We start from the raw sequence: 22,887 nt of genomic DNA on the forward strand, positions 1-22,887 counted from the left end.
CTTCGCAGGAACAAGACCCGGATGCATGGAGTGTAACTGATCAACAAAATGTGTCCGGAAAGAGGTCATAGTAGCTGTGCGTAGCGCTAATGGCATCACTCAGGACAGCTATGCCGAACGCGACGATCACGGTGATGTATGAATGTCTGTGTCACATCCCAGAAATTCTAGGCATCCTCACTCGTCTCTGGCTCATCTCATCATCTCCTTGCCCGGTCCGGGATTGCAGCAGCACCGTCAGAGCCACGCTTGTCATAGCGTCCACTAGGCACGCAAAAACTAGTTGTCTGCGGGACAAAGCTGTCATATATTCTCGAGCCACGTCTAGCAAGAGAAGTGAGCAGTCTTCGGTGGAGCTAGGGCGGGCTCACAGGCAGGCTCTCATGAACAGCATGAGACGAAGCCAGATGCGTAGCAGCCGTGGTCGACAGTCCACATGGCAAGTACCGCGGAATAGGGAAGAGCGAGCCAAAGTGAAGCGAACGAGCAAGTCAACCTGTTGCATCCAGTCCATCGTTGCACAAAGACTGCACGACTTCTGCGTTATTGAAAATTCCATCAGCGGCAACGACCATGGCAAGAACCAAAATATTCCTGACCCATCTCTGTTGAGCCAGTATCATTACGTCGTATATCGTGGAAACACCTCGCTGCCTAGTGCTGGGCCACCTGATCACAGCTTGTGCTGTTCGCCCTCAGTGCCCGTCACAGTGGTCAGCACCCGGTTGCCAATCGCCTATCACGAAACTTCCCAAGAATGTTCCACCGAGTATCGCCAGAAAGTAGCCGACATTCATTGTCATGACAGCCAACATCCTGCGAATAGACAGATTAGACATGGTCAACACTTCACAGTTGTAGGAGTACTCACAGAAGATAGCTCACGCCGGCCAGCACAGTATCGAGCAACGCCCGCGCCAACGCCTCATTGATGTTCCAGGGCCTCCTACTCGCGAACCCATAGAGCAACAATTTTCCATCATCGCCGCCAGCTTCCGAACGCAGGATGTCCGTGTCTCGTCGATGCGCCCACAAGGCGAGCAGAGCGGGGAAATTGGATCGGAGAGCCACAATACCGCGGAAGATGGCAGCGAGTGCGATGAGGAAGATGCAGGTTCCGACATATTGTCCTGAGGTCGAGGGTTGCCAGGTGTTGGAATACAGAGCGGTGGTGGTGCTGGTGAAGAAGGTCATGAGCATGTGGTCCATGCCCATCATTGTCATCCCGGAGTCGGTGCTGTTGCCGTCCATGGAGCCATGCATGCTGTGGTCCATGGTGGGCGGTGTTGAGGTGGTCGGTTGCAAGAATGTCTTTGTTCAGTCGCAGGTCGGGACCACTTTCTCGGACGTGTCGTGGTGTTGGACTCTTGCGTACTTGTTGATTACTTCACAGCTCTTTTCGACCACCTGCGAGGTCTCTGGTTGCTTTCTGGCCGCCCCAAAATTTGCGTTCCGCGTATTGTAATGTGGCCTCGTCGGAGTCCGGCGATCCTGGCCACTTGAACAACGAGTGCAGTCAAGAACTTGCTCAAACTGGGGCCAGAACAAAGGAATGTTGAGCTGCACTCAAACGTGCTCTCTCTTGCTCATCACGAGACAAAAACACCCACGGAATGTCATCTCTTCCCACGCGCTGCTGATTGCAGAAGGTGCTTTGGGCCGCGTGGCAAGAAGCGCATGGCAAAGCCCGCAAACTTGCTCAGACCAAGCACACCAGAATCCTTGCCAATGTCGCTCAATTGCCCAAAACAGCACAAACCACCAGCAACTCCCACTGCGACTGGACACGAACGAGGGCGAATCCGCAACTTTACGCTTGTGAATTGCATCCCACGCGGCGGCCGAGAGCCGACAAAGCGTTCGTTAGTGGTCTCGACAAGAACATCGGCGCATCGCCAATATGAGCACTTTTCCCGTGCCACTTGAGTGCATTTGAGACGTGAGCACGTTGGAGCGCATTGATGAGACTGCTTTGCTTTGCGTCTGACGGGCCCGACACAGAGGGGCTGTGATTCTGCTGACCTTTCCATCGCAACTTCATCCACCGATACACCGGAGTGTCGGACGACGGATGCACACAATACCACGTGTCTGGCAACACAAGATCTGAGCTGGACGCAGCACCAACCTCACCATGGCGCACTCGCACAGCCATAGCATGTCTATGGAGCCATGGCTCACCCAACCTGTCATGCTGCACTCCTCGCGAGCCTACGAGTGCTCGTTGAACCTCACCGAGCAATGCGAGTATCAAGTCGGTTACTGGAGATTCTGGTATGAGCTGGACCACCGCTACGCTTTACCGACAGTGGCACTCTTCCTGTCAACAATCATCCTCTTCTCGATTCCGTTCCTCTTCGCCAACCTCCTACCCCGAGCGCGATCACGATCGGGAGCAGGAGGCAAGCTACTCGCTCTCAGTCGATATGCAAGCTACAAGTCGTTCCGCATCGGCAAGCTAAACTGGAACTCGGCGCCCATAGGTGTGCTCTTTCTGGGCGCAGTAGGCACGATATTCTTCTTCGCCATGACGCTGGGTCCAAGACCATACTACTGGCCGAACGAGAAGGACCCCGAGACAGGAAAGGTTACGCTGTCGTTCGGCAACTCGCCCCCCATCGCTTCACGAACCGGCTGGATGTCGCTTGCTTGTCTGCCTTTCATTATCGCGACCTCGAGCAAGAGCAACATGATCACAGGGCTGACAGGCGTGTCGCATGAGAAACTTCAAGTCTTCCATCGATGGATCAGTTACGCCTGCTTCGTGCTTGCTCTGATTCACACATTCCCGTTCATCGTTTTTCGGGCTTGGAGAGGAGACTTGAGCACACAAGCGAGGACCACAATATACTACTGGACTGGTATCATCGCGTTGATTTCACAGGTTCGTATCAAGCGTCCACGAAATGACTGTGCTCTAAGCTAATCTCTGCATACAGGCCTGGCTGACATTCGCCTCCTTTTCACCACTTCGCAACTACTCGTACGAGTTCTTCAAGTTCTCCCACTTCGCCGCCGCACTCATCTTCGTCGTATTCTTCTTCCTCCACTGCAACTTCCGACTCTCCTCATGGGACTACTTCATCGCCACAGCCGTTATCTTCACTCTTACATTCCTCCACTCACAATTACGCATCTACTTCCAGCATGGAATCAAACAAGCGACAATCGTTCTTGAGTCGAACGGGTTCGTGAAGATCACTATCCCAACACAAACGACATGGCGCGCCGGACAGCATTACTTTGTGCGATTCCTCGGTATGGGCCCCGGAGTGGCTGCAACAAGTCACCCCTTCAGTGCAGGCTCTTTGCCAACCAAGGCGCATTTCTACGAAGCCGCACAGAGCGAACTCGTCTTCTACATTAGAGCTCAAGGAGGCCTTACTGCTCGCTTGGCCAAGCATGCCGAGAAGTCGCCCAATGCGAAGATGTCGGTCATGCTAGACGGTCCTTACGGAGGTATCGACATGCCCAAACTTGCATCTTGCAGAAAGTCTTTGGCTTTTGCTGGTGGGTCCGGAGCGGGGTGGCTGCTACCTCTCGTCGAAGCCTTCTTGAGAAGAAGGGATTGCGTCTCTGCGGGATGTGAACCAGAGAATGGAAAGATGGGAGAGATCTGCGGCACTGAAGGTCCGGAGATGAGAGTTGTACTAGCAACACGAGACATTGCGACAAGGAATTGGTTTGAAGAGAAGATTGAGGAGTTGTTAAACAAAAGCCTGCTCGGATGCTGTCCGACAGGGCTGAGGGTGGAGATTTACTACACAGGCGAGGAGGAAGACAGACTCCAAAGCGGCCAGAAGAGCACAGCACACGCGAGTGGGATACAGCGACTAGATGGGCAAGACCCAGAGAAGGGAACCGATGCGGAGATCTCCTTCCAGCAACACCAGACTTCATCTACATCGAACTCGTCGGATTCAGAAAGCGAGAAGGGCAAGACTGGCAGTCTTCTTTCTCCATTCGACTTCTCTTCCCGGCCGAATCTTCCCAAGGTCATCGCCGAGGAGGCGGAGAAAGATGCTTCGAGTATGGGCGTCTTCTGCTGCGGACCGCTAAGTATGCAAAGCGATGTGGCGAATGCTGTCGCAAGGGAACAGTTGAAGATATTGTCGGGCGGGAAGAAGGCACAGAAATCGAGAGGTGGAGATGTGTATTTGCATATGGAGCATTTCTCGTGGGCCTGAAATATTCAGACAGAAAAGAGACAGTAGATATTTGACAGAACCAAGAACTCGATCCAAATATATCTTGCACAAACTTGAAAGTTCTCGAGCTACTCCAAGTGTTTTGATAGCTTTACTGCAACCGATTCCTGGGCAGCAGTGCCTAGTCATTGACTCTGAGACCACACACTCAACGCTTGTTGTCGAAAGTATCCAGAGCTTCCGCGTGCCGATACTCTAAATCATCGAGAGCCGATTCATGCTCATCGACCAAAGCATTGAGGCCGGCCGTGTGCTTGCCGTCCAAAGTCTTGAGCGCCACCTCATGCTTGTCGGCCAGAGTTTTGAGCTCCATCTTATGCTTGTCGGCCAAAGCACAAGCCCCACCTCATGAGTGTCTTCCAAAACAGCGATAGCCCCTTCCTGCTGGCGTTTCAGCTTCGCCTTCTGCGCCGCAAAGTTCGCAACCATCTCTGCGCGTTGTCGACGTCGCTCCTCCATCCTCTTGGCCTCCCTGTCTGCCAGGAGCTTCCCGATAAACTTGGGTCGACTGGCTTGCTTACGGTCCCACCACTCTGTCTGAGTTTGAACGTCGACATATTTCGGGTTGGCTGGCTGCATGGGCAGATCCTGTTGAGGCTTGCTCGTAACCTTAAGTCTCGGGTCGTTCGATGGTAACTTGTAGAGACTAGGATCTGGTCGTGCTACTAGAGCATCCCTCTGTGCCTGCCATTGCGCATTCTGAAGGTGAAGCTCCTCAATCATCAACTCCACTTCAGCGAGTTGCTGTCTTTGAGCCTCTACAAGTTTAAGTTTTGCTTGAAGGGTGTTCTCTAGTTCGGCGCGCCTTGACTTGGCTTGTTCCAGGGTGATCAGTTTCACGCCATTGACAACCAGGTCAGCCAGCTTCTCTTTCTTTGGAAGCGGAAGTTCCTCATTGTCAGCATCCACATGGCTCCTCTTCCTTGGCTCCGTTAAGTTATCGGGGTTGCGGCGGGGAGCCATTGTTGCGCCTGCCGCCAAAAGCTGTGGTCGTGTACTTGACGATGTTCCGACTTGAGTAAATTCGCGAAACCAGAACCGCAGTCGAGCACAGTAGTGTCAGAGCTGGAGCTGAATGTGAAGCTGGTAGTATCTTGGAAGTGGTCGCCTGCTCAGTTGTGGTTCTTTGCCGTCTCTCTGCTTGTGAGCCACGTCTCGTACTTCGGCAGCCGCCTTGTCGTGATTACAAGATGTCGCCGAAGCGGGTCTGTGATTTTGAGTCGTGTCGTAAAGGAGTCGGATTCGTGTTGCTGGGGCAGGTTGTGATCGCGAGATTTGTTTGGGCTTCTTTTTCACTTCACTCAAATTTACACTCACAACTCCCTCACTTGCTCAGAGATACCAGTTCGACTGCGCATTTGAGAACAACGGCTCTCTCTTGCAAAAGCCGATCATAGTGTTGTGAGTGAACGCAGTGGCCTACGACGGCGAATTGGAGCCTTCAAACGATTCAAAAAGGGTAGACCTACTGCATTCCACGCGTGTGGGCATCAAACATTCATTGGTTTGAAAGGTTTGGCGTAGTGCTAAGATGGGGGATTGTGACTGGCAAACTGCTCGGATGATCGCATTTGCAACATTCACCTAGGTATGAAGATGCAGCTCGACGGGATCCTTTGGACCCAAGTACACAGAGATCACCCAGAGTTGGACAATGGCGTGTCCTTGGGCTTATGAACTACCAACATGAGTATCTCGGTCATGTTCTTGGATTGTCTACTTCGAGCATCGCACTCGTGCTTGCCAAGTTCTTCCTCTCATGATTGCGAAGTCGCTTGCAGATTCAGACGGTCATTTCTGACATTCGTGATGAGTCGTGGCTTCGAGACTGCATTGTGGAAGCATTCTGAGGTTGACATGTGGATGCAAGAAGCGCAAAGAACAAAACAGGAGGAGGACGGGAGAAATCAAACGGGACGTATTCTGATCGCGGGTAGATCCGCCCTGCCCCTGCAGCTGGCCAATGCATGGAGGGGCAAGTTTTGGGAGTCGCGATGACTGTGATCGCCGAGACCAGCTCGAAACACGTCGTCGGCCACTTCTTTGACTTGACAATACCACTGCCCATACCAAACTCGCTCACCGAAACAACCTCACTCACAAGTTCTCACTGCGACCTCACCCTCCCGCCACCTCCACTCTCTCCGCCTACACCCCACTTCCACGAGAAGCACCCGCCGAGCACGCGACATGAGCACGACAGCAGATGGCAGCAAAAAGGTGATTTTGCCAGAAGATGGAAAGCGTAATGTCTTGATCACATCGGCTCTGCCATATGTCAACAACGTCCCACACTTGGGCAACATCATCGGCTCGGTGTTGTCAGCAGACGTCTTCTCGCGCTACAGCAAAGCTCGTGGAGTACCTACACTGTATGTCTGCGGGACGGACGAGTATGGCACAGCGACAGAAACCAAAGCCATAGAAGAAGGCGTCACACCTCAACAACTCTGCGACAAATACAACAAACTGCACAAAGAAGTCTACGACTGGTTTGAGATCGAGTTCGACCACTTTGGCCGAACACCCACCCAGCAGCAGACCGACATCGCGCAAGACATCTTCCTCAAGCTGCACAAGAATGGCTACTTGGAAGAGCAGACCACAAAGCAGCCATACTGCACACAGCACAACTCTTTCCTCGCAGATCGATTTGTCGAAGGAGAGTGCCCATTGTGTGGCTACAACGATGCGCGAGGAGATCAATGCGACAAATGTGGGCATTTGCTTGATCCTCTGGACTTGAAGAATCCACGCTGCAAGCTTGATGGCGCAACACCGGAAGTGCGCGAGACGAAGCACATGTACCTTCAGCTGGACAAGTTGCAGGACAAGACAGCAGAGTGGAACGCAAAGAGCCAGGTGGAGGGATTGTGGAGCGATAACGGTATCAACATCACAAACGCCTGGATCAGAGAAGGGCTGAAGCCTCGAGGTATCACGAGAGATCTCAAGTGGGGAACGCCCATCCCATTGCCTGGATACGACGACAAGGTTATGTACGTGTGGTTCGACGCCTGTATCGGATATGTCTCCATCACAGCAAACTACACAGAGCACTGGGAGAAGTGGTGGCGGAATCCGGAAAACGTTCAGCTGTACCAGTTCATGGGCAAGGACAACGTGCCGTTCCACACCGTCGTCTTTCCATCATCACAGCTGGGAACAGGCGACAAGTGGACCATGCTGAATACTTTGTCAACAACCGAGTACCTCAACTACGAACGCGGAAAGTTTAGCAAGTCGAGAAATATCGGTGTCTTCGGCAACAGCGCGAAAGAGACTGGCGTGTCTCCTGACGTCTGGCGATACTTCCTCCTCCTTCGACGACCCGAGACCTCCGACACCGAATTCGAATGGGATGCTTTCATTGCCGCCAATAACAACGAGCTCGTCGCCAACTTTGGCAACTTCGTCAACCGCGTTCTCAAGTTCGTTAACTCAGCGAACTACGACAGCGTCATCCCAGCTTGGCCCAAGGACAGCCTACCCGAAGATGTGTCAACCGGTCTGAAGAAGCACATCGCCGATACAAATGCGAAGGTGAAACAGTACATTGCCGACATGGACGCCGTGCATCTCAAAGCTGGTCTGATCACTGCTCGTGAGATCTCATCTCTGGGCAATCTCCTTCTCCAGTCGAACCGACTCGACAACAACCTCTTCACGAACGAGCGCGCGCGATGTGATGCCGTCGTCAACATTGCAGTGCAACACATTCATCTCCTCGCTTCTATCATCGCACCCTACATGCCAGGCACAACAAAGAGCATCCTTTCGCAACTGCAAGCGGATTTGCTCATCATCCCTGATGACTGGCAAGCGGAGAGCATTCCTGCTGGTCACAAGATCGGCAAGGCAGCACACTTGTTCAAGAACATCAAGCCTGAGCAGGAACAAGTCTGGAAGGAGATGTTTGGCGGTGATGAGCTGAAGAAGGCAAAGGAAGAGGAAGCGAAGAAGAAGGCGGCGAGGAAAGCTGACAAGGATAAGAAGAAGGCCAAGAAGGCCGCTGAGAGAGCGGCGGCGCAGGTGGATGGTGCGGGTGAGGGAGTAGAGGCTTCGGCGAAGGATGGCGCGGAGAAGCCTTCCGCGGATGACGCGGTGAAGGAGGTGACAGAAGGTGTGAAGCAGGCCACGTTGCAGACATCCTAGTGGGCGGTGTTGAAATACGGCCTTTTGTGTTTTGCATCCAAGAAGTGGAATACGGGGGCGTTCCGTCGTGTTGGGATTAGCGATGATGGTGGCTATAGGCGTACTCACTTCTGCAGGCGGGATGATACAGAATCCAATGGATTATGCTACAGTAGCAAGCGGCAGATGGCCGGTGCGACAGCATCGTGCCCTCAAGTGACAGCACCGATCTCAGACTCCTCGACTTTGCCCTTCTCTCTTCCGGTCTGCTTGGTTTGGTCATCGCGCCTCCTTGGCTCCTTCACGTACAACAACGACAAACTCCTGCGTGTCCCTTTCCTGCCACGGTAAACATCGATCTTGTTACCATACGCCGTGCGGCAATGTAGCATTGCCTCAGACGATCGCCAGCAAACTTCGCCACACTCATTTCTGCTCTCTCAAACAATGGACGTCAAACTTCCACCCAACTAGTCGTATACACGGCGTTCCACATTGTCATGGTGCGTCACACACCTGTCCGACATCCTGTCCAGCGCCTCCCACAACCTCTCACACTCCCACCGCGCCTCCTCTCCACCCTTGTCGTGCTCATGAAAGGTACATGGCTGCCACCTGCAGAGCTCTACCCCGTCATCCTGCTCATGCCCTTGAAGTACGCAGTCGTGATTCGGGGAACAAGCTCTGCAGTCTCGGAACACGATCATGGCGGTCATGCATTCGGCTAGAAATTCTGGTGGGCAGGCGGTAAGAAACTTGATCATGGCTTCGCGGCGACCTGTGAAGCTTTTGGCTCTTATACATGTGCTGAACCAGCCCCCGAGGAGTCTCCGCAGTGGACATTCGGACCGAAGGTTCTCGACTGCGTATTGAATGCTCTCGGGGCGCCCAGGGAAGTGTTTCAGCTCTACCAGCTTGTACTGGATTATGTTCATGACCTGGTTGCGAAGAGCCACAGTGTCGTATCGATCAGCAAAGACGTAAATTTCGAAGAGAGAGAGCGGTATGACCATGTGATTGGATCTCTTGGGTCTCGGACTGGGGGATCTTGCGGAGCAGTTGTGTAGCTCGCAGCAGCATTTAAGCTCTCACAGCCTTGAGTTTCCGTGTCTGGGATCTCTGTGATATCTTCGCCTTTGCTTCGCTTCGTTGCGGGCTCGTCCTCAGGGGCTTCTATGGGCTCATCAGTCGATGAAGATTTAACAATGTGGGAAGCGGATGTCTGACCTGTGGCAGGACGCTTAGTGCCAGGGGCTGCGATGTATCCGTAATCAGAGGCAATCGCCGGAATGCCACCCATCTCATCTGCATACACGAGGCCCGTGTGTAGCCAGGTAATGAAGAGTTTCATCATAGCGTGAGTGACGTCTGCGTCTTCAGCAAGGTCGAGCACTCGCGTCTGCGTCTCCTTCATCTCGTTCAAGAACGCTGCTTCGAAGTATTCGGATTTGGCACAGATGAGAGCTCGTGGAACTCTGAAATCCTTCTTATAGCCCTCATTCAAAACATTGATGGTGACCTCTGGCGACTCGAGGCGGTTGGGTACGACGATCGCTGGTGCTCGGAAGTGCAGAGACATGTTGACTGCGTCCTTCCGTGACGGCGGCGTTGTGGCCTTGGGCGACGATGGCAGTGGCGAGGACATCTTTACGAATATTCCGCTGCTGATCTTCGAAGGCCAGGGAAAGGAAGCAGGTACAAGACAGGACAGCAAATGTGTGGCTCGAGGAGTCAGTGAACAGACCGCGTGCCTTCACTAGTCGTACCGGCGGAAGTGAATGAGGCGTGCCAAGTTCGATCCATGTGGCACGGGATGGCTCGAGAGGTCTCTTAGTGGGAATATCGACTTGTCTCGGAGTACGTCAATTGTGTAGCTAGGTGGCTTGTGGACCGACATTCATGATAGATTTGAGTTTTAGCGTTGCGAAACACTGGGGCAATAGATTCAATTGCTTCAATGGGTACCGGCAAGGAGACATCGTCCAGATTGGAGTTCGTGAGATCGTCATCATTCCATAGGGCCGTGCCAGTGACGACGGGGATTTTGCAAGCCGGTCATGATGACTTCGCGGATCATGGAAGGACGGTAGGAAGTGAACTGTACATATGACAGTGTACATGTCGACGAGTCCATGGCAGACCAAGAGAGTAGCTTCGCGAAAGCGGTAGACGTTGCAGCTTCCTTGTCAGAATTTCTTGCAGCTTCTGGATACATCTGAGGCTCTCGTTTGTTGATAGGCCTGAGCATTCAGACTCTTTTGACTGCAGCAGGTGATCTCGAATGCCAGTAGTCTCCGATTTTGGGCGTCCCTGAGATGAGGCCGAGGGGCTCTCGTAGTAACAGCTAGCGTGACACGACGCGTATATGCATTCAATTCATCGTTTCAGATCGTCCAAGCGCGATGATGCATTGTCAGCTGATAATGTGGTGTTGAGACAGAGGGGAAAGGCGCAGGGGAGAACACAACTGATCTTGAAACTCGGAAACATCGAAGGACAACACTTTACTTCATACTGCGAGAGGTGTTAGGTTTGTTGAAAGGATCACAGAGATCTCTCTAGAACCTTCCTCAGTTGTTGCCTGGTCTAGGCACACAAGCATATTCAGGTGAAAACCCCACATTTTTCAGCGCGCCAACAAACTTTGCTAAGTGAACGGCGACGCGTTGGCATCGAGTCTTCGCCTGCACGCCCGCAATAAATTCCGACGCAGAGTCCACTTGCTCTTCTTTCTTTCAACATCCCACACATATCGACTACGACTGAGAGGCATCCTCGAGCAACATCGCTTCCGATAACGACCTTTGTTGCCCTTCCAGCCGCAAAGCTTCTGCTGCTTTGTGCGTGATGCCTTCCGCCGTACTCAACGCCTCCTGGGCCAACATTGCCGCCAACAATGCGCGTCGCATTGAGGCGTTCAAGCCCAGACTCGACATGCCGTACACCAACGGCGCATTCCACAGACAAATCGATGAACAGAAAGCTAAGGGAGACACTGAGAGAACACAAAAATGGCCAACTCACTATCTCAGTGCCGAAGAGGCCATTTACCTGGACGTGGAGGAGTCCGAACTTCAAAAGAGAAAACATTCCATGCACATGGACCGAGATCCTGGTGCTTTCATCCGTTGGTACATCTACACCATGGGGTCGATTGAGCTTTGGCACACTTGGCCATCGGTCTCGCCATTCTTCAGCAAGCTCAATCTCCCCAAGTACAAGCAACAATTCGTTGAGATTGAAGCCAAAGCAAGAAGAGGCGCGATCAAATTCATCTTCAGCTTTCTCTTGCGTACCATCGCGCGGACTGGCGGCATGGATGAGTGGAGCTCTTCTCGATTTGAAGATTGTTACCGCGTTTTCTCGGCAAGTTTCGACGAGAACCCCTACTATTTTGCTTGTGGAATGCACGAAGAGGAACGGAAGAGTGTGGACTTTGCAAGCATGTACGGTCTTCGACCGGAGGACAAGAAGGATGAGCTCGCGCCGTACCGCAAGCTCAACAAGATCAAGTTCGTCCGTCTTGCTGAGGCCGCATTCGTGCATTGTTTCAAGCATTGCGACGGCCTACTGCTTTGGGCGGTGCACGAAGCATGGAAGAGTGTCGCGACAGATTCTGCTATCGTTGAACTGGGGCTGGCAGCTGAGCCAGAGAAGATTCCTGCTACGCTGTTCGGCCAACCTCGCCCGCACAAGCGCCAGCGAACGACGTACTACCAGGGCTCTCGGCCACTCAGAGAGATCGAACTGGGAGGAGTTTGAAGGCAGCGCCCCCATCATGGCTGTCGCGAATTGGACCGAGCAGTTCCCAAGCGCCGCAGGTAGCCTAGATCAAGATGGCAATGAAATCAAAGCCATGAGGACTGTGAATCGGTCGATTCATGAGACGCCGATAGGTTGTCCTTCAGTCAAGGCCTTGCATCATTGCCTAAATACACAGTTGAGCATGAGGCTCGCCTGTTTGTACTGCTCCGGCTCGCTTTCTCTTTCACTGTCGGTAACTTCTTTCCGTACACCATGGAACAGAGATATAGCTTTGAGCAAATGCCATTAGGAGAGAGCGATCCGAGGCGCAAGCGTTTCAGTGAACACGAACGTAGAATGCAAATGACATCTTCGAGCAAAATGACTTGCGGAGTAACGAGTGAAATAGGTTAGTTTGGATATATTGTATCAAGAAACGAACGTCTTTGACCCTGTCCAGCTCCTTGTCTTCCTTTGGAGGCAATGACAGAACTTCGGCGTTGCTCACAACCGGCTGCAGTTGTTCTCTTAATTCGCTGACTGATTTCCTGTTGATCCCGTGTGAGCCTCTCAATCACGGCAACAGGACATTTGAGCGACATCTTTCGACGCAAGGCAATCGTTTCTGAGAAGATGAGTGTTCGGCTTCTCACAAGTCGTCTTGTCGAGTGTCAGGAGGCGATGTGCTCGGTTGCGAGCTTACCTCTGGTAGTATTGCTTATAGACCTGGCTGGCACCAATTTGCGCATTCGCTCCTCTGCTACTGTTTTGGGCGGCGTCGCTGAAACTCTTGGGTCCAAGGTGAGAACGTGGTCTCTCAAAGCCGGATGCCTCTGGAATGTTCGGGGCGTTTTACTGGTTGAGTGGGCTCTGATTGTTGTTTGGGCGATTGTCGACTGGTGACTGGAAGCGTTGTGGCCCTGAAGGTTTGCTGAGTCCTGTATATAAATTGCCACTGCTACTGCTATCAAGCAGCAACATCGACGTGTGCAGCACTTTCGAAGATGGCACCAAAGAACGACACTGCATCGATGCCGAGTACAAAACCAGACCAGGTGGACACAGGAGTCAGCAATGTCGACGACCTTCAGCCCGTAGACAGCGAGCTCATCGGGGAAGAAAAGATGCTCCGCGAGCAAACAAAGAAGCTCATCGAGGAAGGGGAGAAGCTTGCCGCGAAGAGAGATCTGCTCAGAGAGGCCATGGCCCGACTCTGGGCTTCGCGCATGCGCCTTCCGGAGGATCGTGCTCCAACCGAAGAAGAGACCGCAGCCAGTGACAGTAAGTTACTGCCGGCGCCGTGACTGATATGCGACTCGACTTGCTAATCCGTGCATAGTTCTGTTCGATTCGGTTGAGACCCTGTTCAAGGAAGCTGGAGAGGAAGAGCATTTCAATCACCTTCGTGAGCTCGCTGGCCATTTCGAAAATATGACGGCTGAGGAGCTGGCCGAATGTAACAAGCAGGTGGAGAAGCTTGGTCAGTTGGACGACGACGCGAAGTATGGACATCAAATTCACGTGCCAGCCGCAGAGCCCTGAGCTAACATATCGCAGGATTGAGGCTCTTCGGGACCTTCTAAAGACACCTGCACAGAACAAGGACGAGCGTATGGTTTGAGCGGAATTGGGACTGAAACGGCCGGAATCTTCGAGGACATGGGAGATATTTCGCTGGTGCTTTGTGCTCTACACAGTATTGGCCCCATATCTTGTGATTTCAGTGTTAGAAAGAAGGAGGCAGATGGCAAGTGCGGTAATAAAACACCTCGAGCTTTGAGCTGAGGTCACTGTAGAGTAGCTTTGCCAAGTATCTGACTCAGCATGTACCAGGACACGCTGTCTTCCACTTCCAACGTACAGTCTTTTCCACGAGAACCTCCCATCTGGTCTCATCAATCACACGCCATCTTTTTCCGAGCCGGCCGTGCATGTGACTGAGTTCCATGTTGGCTTCAGTGTGGCTCGTAGACGTGCGATCACTGCACATTGCATAGCAACACGACTGCGAGCATGTTCGGGCGCGTTCACAACACGTGGAGGAGGCATGAGGGACACCTTGTATGAGACGGGGTCCCAACCGAGGAATGGCAGAAATGGTGATCGGGTTGCAAGAGCAAGGCAAAGGCAAGGGCTGCGTGTACGGGGCTTTGACCCGCCGATAGGGTCTGCAAGAGACATGGATGCTTTGAACAAAGGCACTGAGAAGTGCTTGAGATACAGGCGTAATAGAAGAAACTCTACTCCGTCATACCGCGGGATGTCAAGCTCAAAGATAGTCGGTCCTAGCGACTGGCAATGGACAGCCGATTCGATTATCGCATGGTGCCCATCAGATTCGAATCATGTGCGTGCATGACCTGCCACCATCTTGTAGCACCCCACCCACCGGAGATCTTCTGTTGTACTCATTCGGCCCCACTACCGTAACCCGCCAGAGACTTCAAGCTCCTGCATCAGATGTCCCGCCCAGCCGCCACTATGCAAAGAAGAGACCTGGCTCCTTGTACGAGGCAGATATTCAGCTCTTCACGCAAAGAAGAGGTCCACCACCCAATGCAAAGAAGAGGTCCAACTTCAAATGCAAGAAAGAGGTCCAACTCTCAATGCAAAGAAGGAACTGAGCCTCCAAGCCATGCAAAGCGGAGGCCCAACACCAGGGTCACGACAAGGCAAACCACTTGCGCTCGCTGCGACCTTGATAAATACCGTTCTCATCGTCAGCTGCTAGACACCAATCGGGAAAGGGGGCGTCGAGTCCCGCCACTTGTCTTCTCTTTCCCATTCCATCCTCTCGGTGGCAGCTGGCCAAGTGCTCGTTGTCCATGCTGTGTGCTGTGGCCTACCTCCACAGCTCGCTTCTTGAGCCGCCCGCGAAGCGTACGTATTATTATGGTGCGGCAACAACGCCTGTAGAGGTGGGTGTACACCAAGGACACCACTATCGGCAGCTGTTACATCTCGCAATTGCGTTCCGATGCTCTTGTGATGCTTGTTGATCAGACCACGTTATCCGTTCAGCGAATACCATGGGAGTGGGTTCTGCTGAGGTGCGGCGAGCCTCGCTTGACGCGGTTCCAGTCTAGCGAGCGGCGATCGTGCGATGAGGGCAAGCTGTAATGCGAGCGAAACATCGCTTCAGATGTGAAGCTGTGTGTCCACAATCATGTGAAAGATGGCGCACTTCAAAGCTCCTTGGGAAGATGGCGAAGGATTGAAGGATTGTGAAAGACCGTGAAGTCCCGTCGCGAACCATCATGTCCATACATCGCCAGCAAGTGGGGGGAAACAGTCCGATGGCGCAGGAATGCTTCCACGCTGGGCGAGCGATTCGAGCTCGCTTCGTCTTCGTCGTCGTCGTACGGCGACCGAGTGGGAGCCGCGATTGGAGCTGCTGGAGTGATGCATCGACTGTGAAGATCGTCAGCGGCAGAATGCGCGCAACCACTGCAGCGCTTATCCATCACCCCATCTGAAGCGCATTGAGGTCGAGAGTCTCGATTCTACTCTGACGGCCAATGGCTCTTCGAGGGGAAGAGGATGTGTGGTTGGCATCGCGCAACATGATGACTGTCCGACCCGGCCACTGCGCGTGGGCTCTTCTGTTCTGTCCTCGCTCGGTGAGTCCGAAAGAGGGTTGAAGACTCCCAGTGCAGCTCCGGCGGCCTGATTATCCCGCGCGGTCGGAAGATGCGCCAGCCGCGAGTCAGCGTCATTTCAGAATCATGTGAGTGCCGCGGTGATGCTCACAAGTCCGTGATGTAGGCGGCCGGCGCGGTCCACCAGAAGCGCCACACTGATGGAATGATGTTGCCCGTTCGCTCACCTGCTTCGCGTGGTTGAACCGCGATGTTGCGCTGCGGCTGTCTGATGATGCGCAGCCGGGATTCGGATAATTGGTCATGCGTGCGAAGTTGAAGGACGTGTGTTCGCCCCCCAGGACCAATACAAACCTCTTTCCCACTTCGTGTCACAGTGAACACAATCAGAACTCATGAGGACGCCGCAGTGGTCCATCGATCTAGCCATAAGGGCGATTTACGCGTTCGCGTTGTTTCGCAGCTGATTGGGCTTGCCGAGGGCACTCCAGAAAGGATTGACAACCATGAAGGCCCTCCGTTGCCCGCTTTGTATTCCGTTGTAGAGATTTCGCACTGGCCCGGCACTACTCAGGATCTTGCCACTGCGCTTGAGGATCTCCGTAGCTAGCGCGGTCGTGTGTGCCATCGTCGCCTGACAAGAGCAGCAAGGATGTGGCTGGGCTGGGACTGAATCATATGCCGCTGGCTGTTTCGGCTTCAATTGAGAGCACTGTGGACATTGCACAGATTCGAAGAACTTCGTCTCCGCCATATGACGGGGGAGCGGCCGCCAGTGTCCCTTCGAGCTTCCTCGAAGATGCGCGGCTCCTGGTCTTGGGCTCTGCGGGCACATTGCTCTGTGACATCGCTGTCTCGGACGGTATTGTTGTCCGCTGCTTGTTTCTCTCCCCCCACAGACCGGTCGCCCATGTACCAGATCTTGTTGCATCCCTTCTCAGCCCCGAGTGCAACGGTCTGGTCCATTTGTTGATCTGACCACGCTCATGGACCTACCCATGGGTGCATGATCAACGGCTTGCTCGTTACGGCAAGAGGCCTCGTCGCGACAGCTCCGCTGTCCGGCTGGTTCGGCCGCGTTCTAAGTCTCGCAAATGTGCAAAATTCATCCCTGTACCCACCACAGCCCTGCAACTCCTGCAACTCGATCTGCTGCATCTGCTGGACATATACGCGATCATCGCACTTTTTAAGACCCTGTTAGCTGGCTGGTTGTGGTACTCTGTGCCTCATGAACGAGAACCGGCCAACACTGAAGCCGCGCCTGCCCGCAAACCTCAAGCTCGTCTGGCTGCGCAAAAGGCTGTCAGTGGAATTCAGGTTACGCAACCTTCCACGGAAGCTGTCATGGCCATTTTCAGCGGCCTCAAGGTCGCATGATCTCTCTGCACTGTGTTGTCGTTGTGCCGTTGGTGCTGAGGACAAATCGCGCCCGAGTTCACCGCCGCAGTAGGGGGCAAAGCTTTCTACCTCGCGTAACCTGTCACAGCAGCATCACTGCATTTAGGACTGCCAAACTCCATACGGAGCCTCTGACGGTTCTCTTCACGGAGCTCCAAATTACTCGAAGTTGATGCGGCGTCTCGTTGTGTTGTCGCAGCCGTGCCGGGCAAGAGCTGCTGCTTCCAGCTGCACCCTCCTCCGCCGCCAAAGATCACAAAGCTTCGCAAAAATGCAAAATTCATTTGCATTCGCAACATCGTCGCTCGACACGCAAAAGTGATTTGTTCGAGATGCTGTGATCATGCTCTTTCCAACGACATCAAAAATGTGTATGTCCAGGGACATGCTGGCCATGCAAAAGCAAAAGAGAAGAGCTCGGTTGCCTCAATTGCTTGAGCAACCAGTAGCTTTGAACGCATTGCGTTCGTAATGATGCATGCCCAAATCGCCCACCTTGCCAACACCATTCCAGATCCCCCATTTTCCGCCGCCGCCGTGTTTCGAACACAAGAGTCAAGGGAATGAGGCACTCACCTGATAGTTGTTTTTTTGGCGATGATGTGGTGCTTTGGCGAATGGGTGCGCTCCCATGATGATGACTAAGGGAGATTTCGAAACGCTTATAGCCCTTGGTTCTGTCGGAGCGGGGAGACAGTGGTGGCGGGGCTGGCCGAGTGAACGGAGGCTGGCTGGCTGACTGGCGTCGACGCTCTCGGGGCCACAACACCACCAACACTACGGTTGAACACGAGCGCACACGCGGAGGTCGCTGAGACGGTCATTTAGATGGATGCACCGTGGTGTTTGATCGTGCAATACGCGGTGTTCTGGCATAGGACCAGTTCCGAGCAAATGCAGACCAGGAAATGGAGTTTGGCCGTGGCTGGCATGCCACTCCTCCCACCATGACAACGCCGTTGGCGCTTCTGCTAAATCGCTCAGACACATTGGACAATCATTTGATCGTGTAGACGATGGCAGTGTAGACAACGTGGTGGTATGCGCCTGCGGAGCGGCGATGCAGTACAGGCGGCGCAGGTCTGGTATCGCGTTTCTGCGGCCACAGCTTCGGCCATAGCAAAACCACAGTCGGCTCGATCGATGTCTGAGACCCTCTGCGAGCGCTCCCCAAGCTTCGTAGAATGAGAGAGCGGATTGTTTTAGGCTGGGGCACACGAGGTGGCGATTTGCGGCCATGGATGCGCGAATCAGCCGGTGCTCCTTGCGGAGCGAGCCTGGTAGCAAAAGACTTCCGCCTCCAGCATCGAAAATAACACGACTGTTCTCGCTTGCCGTGTGGTCTCATGCGTATCGAGAACGTACAAAACACCGCGCTGAAGCAGCCAGTCAGTTGTCTCAGCTCGCAATGCTCGGTATGGCGCTTTGCGCCCGCCATGGGGCATCATCCCTGGCGGCGAGTGAATCGCACGGCGGTACCAACCACCACACACAGCAACAACCCACGATAATCATCGCCGCGAGGACAGTCACACGCGGAGGGCCTACCGCTTGTCGAGCTCAAGCAACCGGCGACTTATCAAACGCCATGAGACCCATCGTGGCGATTTGCGACCGTCATGAGGAAAACCGGTCCTTGCGGCATGGGCTACGGCGACTGTTCCGAACAGTATCCCTACAGCATTCCGGCGATTACAGTTCTCGAACAACGACCGAATGGCTCAATGCCGATGAACCCGTCCCCCGAACGATCACGACGACCCTCGATTGATGGCGGACCTCGAACACGTCCACGACGGATCGCCGATACCCGCGAATACCAAACTCCAGCCGCCATGCCGAAACGACCGGCGCGATGTTGTAGGCCGGAATACTTGACGTATTTATTTGAGAGCGGCATAGGCTGCCGGCGGTTGGCCTCAACAACACATATCACTGGCGGATCCACGGTGATCACGGCCTGAAGTGTCGAATAGACGGCTTGGAACACGCGCATCCATCCGTGGAGCGAGCACGATGATACACGCGAACGATAGCGGGCCTTAATGACATCCGCAGCGGAATACCGACGCTCAAGAACACCACCCTCAGCAGGAGCCCAGCGTATGAGACGCCACCATTGGCAGCACCCAGATGGTCGACAAACCACCACCACGCTATTCTTACCATGGCCTTCGCCAGCACAGAGCAGGCGCGGTGGCAGCAAAAGAAGGACAGCGATGGGTTTGTGCGTGCGATACATCATCACAAGGCAGTCGAGGCACTCGGTGCATGTGGGATACAATTTTCCATATCCGGTAGGATGGAGGCTGCGGTCTCGAGGAAGACGATGGGTTGAACAGAGGACATCGGCTCGCACGATCGCAGGTTGGCGATCGGGCATGGAAGCAATGGGACCACGTCGCCGATTGGGGAAGACAAGCCCCAGTACCGCATAGTCTGCACCGTGGACACGAGCTAGATGGTTGTCGGATATCATGATCTTGACCAGTCGCATTGGTGGCTTTCGTGTTTCTCGTCGACCAAGTCAACGTACCCACAGTGCGGATATGTTGGTACCAAGCCAAGCAACGCAATGAAGTTCGGATGCGCCAGTGCTGGTTGCGAAACATATCTTCCGAGAAAAAGCGACCTCGCGGGGTGCCCTGCAAGATGGCCATAACGCAGCCCCAAACTCAAGCGACTTTTTCCGTTCGCTGGTACAGAGACAAAGGCCATTGAGCGTGAGACCATGCATGTTCGGATTTGGCTGTAGCCCAGAAAGCTGTCGACCGCAAGTGCAAGCTTGAGGATGCGAAGGGCAACCCACGTAGAGCAAGAATATGCTCTGCGCCAGATCTTTGTCAAAGCAACTAAGAGATCGGACAATGATGACCATGTCCCTGCGCTGCGTCGCTTGGAGATGAACAAAGGATGGTTCACGAGGCACCCTGCCCATCTCCGATCTGGACTGTGGACATGCTGCCCGAAAGCCCGCCAATCATTTCTCGACCGCGGTGGCGCTGACGATCTCAGTGAATTCATATCCAGTGAGGACAATCAAGAGCTTCGAACAACATGCTGGTCTCGGTCTCGGCCACATATTCAGAATGTGAAGTACGTACGAGCAATGTCGAATATCGCCAACAGCCCTTGCTCAGTTCGCGAGGTCGCTTGGTCAAAGGCCAGTATGTCCAAGATACACGACGTTGGGCAACCAGAACCCATTTGCGTCGTCTGGAACATGCTCCGGTCTTTTTACAGTATGTTGTGGCAAGAACCAGCTGCGGAAGTGCGAGACGCACGTGCGATCTGAGCTACACTCTGGGACCGTATTGCCAGCACATCGGAAGATATTTCCAGCGTCAAGGAGGCTTGTACCTCAACATATCCTCCCGGTGGTAGCTGCTTGAGCCTGTCAACGTTTCTCAACTGCGAAGCTTCGACTGAGATCAACGACGATGTTGTTGAATTCCCCCTGGCTTCTGGAGTTTGGACCTGCGTGCAGGCCTTGCGGACGCGGAAATGAAATGCCCTTTCAGCTGTCCAACATATGTTCAATGGCTCGGGAAACTCGATGCCAGCGGACCTTCGTCGCATGAATTACGCTGCGCTGTACCTTCGTGAACGTGTGCTGGGCTTCGTGATACGAGTGGCTGCCCGGAAGCCACCCTCGTACGTATATTGTCTCCAGTGTAGGTACCCGTACTGGATACGACTGTCGAGACTTGTCTCATAAATCTGCTGTCCGGGAAGTCCTTCGGCTCAGGTTCTCGGCTTTGATGGACATCGATGTACAGTATGTGCTTCGGCCTCGGGCACAGATGATTGCCATGGCCTTTTAGAGAACATCATCATCGGCATTCTTGCAGCACCTCATCTCATCGGAACCGAGCTTCGCCCAACATTCAATGCTGCGAGCACCTCATGCGGGACGGTATGAGCTCACCAGGAATGACGCGATTTGGCTCTGCTGCCATGAGTATCATTGATTGATGCAAATGGAAGTGTTGCCGTCATCCAGCATGGTCGCTGAATAAGTGGACCACGGACTATCAGCCTGGAAAGGAATCACGTCCTACTGCAAAGATGAGGTTGAGCTCACTTCCAATTGGCCTCTCATGTCTCGGCTCCGGTTGCATTTTCGCAATGTGAAAGCTTTGGCTGCTGGTCTCTCCGCCACCTTCTGGGCCACGGTACCAGCTTGTACAAGCTCAAACCTGGACCATATTTCTTCGCAATTGTGCTCCAGGTTGTCACATCGGTCCCTAGAACCAGCAGATACAGCATCAACATGCTCGTGGCTCCGCTTCTCCGCCTCTTGTATGATGACTTTCGGTCACTTGTCTATTCATCGAGATGTATCTCTCAGCTCTCATGCTGCCGGATTGCTAAGGTCAAGACCGGCCGCAGGCTGGCTCTTTCTTTGCTTAGCCAACAACATCCTGAGCGAGAGCAGAATGGAGGCATGTCCATAAAGCCGCTCATGGCAGTACTGGAAATGTGATCTCTGACAGGCTCGCGGACCCGGCCTCTGGTTATTTCTCGATGAAAGACCACAAGGCTTCGAATGCCATAGTCCCGCTAGGCTTTGTATCAGGCCAAGAGATATTGCTCCTAGCTTCCTCGCTCTTGAGCTGCAACGCTGCCGCAAGCAATCTCTCCTTGTTCTCTTCCTGGTACTCCAGAAATCAGACGGATGTACCTTCGCAAGCCGCCGGCGACAGCTGTCGTCAAATGCCGCGCCGATGCTCAGTCCAGCCAATTGCATACTGAGGTTGCCACCACGGAGGCTCTACGATGTCCCGTGTGTTCGAACGAAGATGTCGGAACATGATCGGACGTATGCCAGGGTGGTTGTACGCAACTTGAATGAGCCTCCAGCCTGCAGCGCATTACGCTAGCCGATGCACTGGCATCTGCTTGCTGATCGGTAGCGTCACTGCGGTCCCACGACATGCAAAGCTTTGTCCGTGGCACTCTGCCATTTTGTTCGATTGCCGTCCGAGAGACTGTACAGCAAACATCCACCGTTGTCATCCTGTCTGCCGTCCAGTATGCATCTTTAAGCCAGCTCTTCGATACCTCCGCAGCCCTGCTCTTGCAATCATGGGAATTCATCCACGCCAAAGCGTTGCCGGGGGCTGCTGTGTCCTGGCAGCACAATGTGCACTGCGCTACGCAGTTCATAGACTGGTGCACTCAGCGACGTGCGACAAGGGCTACACAGCCTTCAAGCTCTATCCGCTGCTTTGCTCGCCCAACTCTTCCGCTGCACTCCATCGCTGTAGCAGGTTGTTCAGGCCTCTACAGGCTGAAACGACGCCGACTACTGGCGCCCGACACCGCTTGTAGCCATCAAGCAACCCTTTGCCACACCTTACAGCTTCAGCCGGGAGTCTTCTCGTGGACTTCTCCACGGCCTGCTGTCTCATCGAGGATGAACGATAGTGTGAGCCTCGTTCTCCAGAGGCGTATCAATGTCCGTTCGCCTTCCTCATCCGCAGCGCTTGGGTTTGGCCTTCATACTGTTGTATTACCTGATTCTATGCTGTCTTTTCCGAGGGACTCCCAAGCAATTCCCGTGCTATTTCACCCTATTCAGGATACCTTTTCGATCGGTGAGGGTGCGCAACGTCTCTATGGGCCGGAAGGGGCGATCGTGGTGCTGGCGGACGCATATTGGCCGGCGGTCTCGTGTTGGACGGAGTTTTGGTTTTGTTCGCGAGGCTGGCGGAGCCTTCGTTGTAGTTCGTTTGCGCTCAATGGCAGTGATGGGTTCGATGGCGGTCGTCGTGCGCGTATGGTCCTCGTCGCCGCGA

At 53.8% G+C, this 22,887-nt stretch overlaps 8 protein-coding genes across 8 annotated transcripts; 4 read left to right on the forward strand and 4 right to left on the reverse strand.

Moving 5' to 3' along the window:
• Window positions 1–695: 695 nt before the first annotated feature.
• RHO25_006726 (uncharacterized protein) lies at window positions 696–1,275 on the reverse strand (the record flags this gene model as incomplete). The annotated part of the gene is made up of 2 exons (XM_023597530.2): window positions 696–816; window positions 872–1,275. The coding sequence occupies 2 exons, from the start codon at window positions 1,273–1,275 to the stop codon at window positions 696–698; spliced, it is 525 nt and encodes a 174-aa protein (XP_023452979.1).
• Window positions 1,276–2,134: 859 nt separating this feature from the next.
• RHO25_006727 (uncharacterized protein) lies at window positions 2,135–4,187 on the forward strand (the record flags this gene model as incomplete). Its single annotated transcript, XM_023597531.2, has 2 exons — window positions 2,135–2,884; window positions 2,940–4,187. 2 exons carry the CDS (start codon window positions 2,135–2,137, stop codon window positions 4,185–4,187), a joined length of 1,998 nt encoding a protein of 665 aa, XP_023452982.1.
• A 169-nt stretch (window positions 4,188–4,356) lies between these two features.
• Window positions 4,357–5,171, reverse strand: RHO25_006728 (uncharacterized protein; the record flags this gene model as incomplete). The annotated part of the gene is made up of 2 exons (XM_065602833.1): window positions 4,357–4,494; window positions 4,554–5,171. The coding sequence occupies 2 exons, from the start codon at window positions 5,169–5,171 to the stop codon at window positions 4,357–4,359; spliced, it is 756 nt and encodes a 251-aa protein (XP_065458905.1).
• Window positions 5,172–6,398: 1,227 nt separating this feature from the next.
• Window positions 6,399–8,363, forward strand: RAR1 (Putative methionine--tRNA ligase, cytoplasmic protein rar1; the record flags this gene model as incomplete). Its single annotated transcript, XM_023597532.2, has 1 exon — window positions 6,399–8,363. The coding sequence occupies one exon, from the start codon at window positions 6,399–6,401 to the stop codon at window positions 8,361–8,363; it is 1,965 nt and encodes a 654-aa protein (XP_023452983.1).
• A 910-nt stretch (window positions 8,364–9,273) lies between these two features.
• RHO25_006730 (uncharacterized protein) lies at window positions 9,274–9,987 on the reverse strand (the record flags this gene model as incomplete). The annotated part of the gene is made up of 1 exon (XM_023597533.1): window positions 9,274–9,987. One exon carries the CDS (start codon window positions 9,985–9,987, stop codon window positions 9,274–9,276), a length of 714 nt encoding a protein of 237 aa, XP_023452087.1.
• Window positions 9,988–11,189: 1,202 nt separating this feature from the next.
• On the forward strand, window positions 11,190–12,104 carry RHO25_006731 (uncharacterized protein; the record flags this gene model as incomplete). The annotated part of the gene is made up of 1 exon (XM_023597534.1): window positions 11,190–12,104. The coding sequence occupies one exon, from the start codon at window positions 11,190–11,192 to the stop codon at window positions 12,102–12,104; it is 915 nt and encodes a 304-aa protein (XP_023452086.1).
• Window positions 12,105–13,090: 986 nt separating this feature from the next.
• On the forward strand, window positions 13,091–13,707 carry RHO25_006732 (uncharacterized protein; the record flags this gene model as incomplete). The annotated part of the gene is made up of 3 exons (XM_023597535.1): window positions 13,091–13,367; window positions 13,426–13,588; window positions 13,644–13,707. The coding sequence occupies 3 exons, from the start codon at window positions 13,091–13,093 to the stop codon at window positions 13,705–13,707; spliced, it is 504 nt and encodes a 167-aa protein (XP_023452085.1).
• A 2,417-nt stretch (window positions 13,708–16,124) lies between these two features.
• Window positions 16,125–16,291, reverse strand: RHO25_006733 (uncharacterized protein; the record flags this gene model as incomplete). The annotated part of the gene is made up of 1 exon (XM_065602834.1): window positions 16,125–16,291. A coding segment is annotated over one exon (167 nt), but the record flags the coding sequence as incomplete, so codon positions are not given.
• Window positions 16,292–22,887: the final 6,596 nt, after the last annotated feature.

The sequence above is a fragment of the Cercospora beticola genome, chromosome 4 (assembly GCF_033473495.1).
Source record: "Cercospora beticola chromosome 4, complete sequence".
NCBI lineage: Eukaryota > Fungi > Ascomycota > Dothideomycetes > Mycosphaerellales > Mycosphaerellaceae > Cercospora > Cercospora beticola.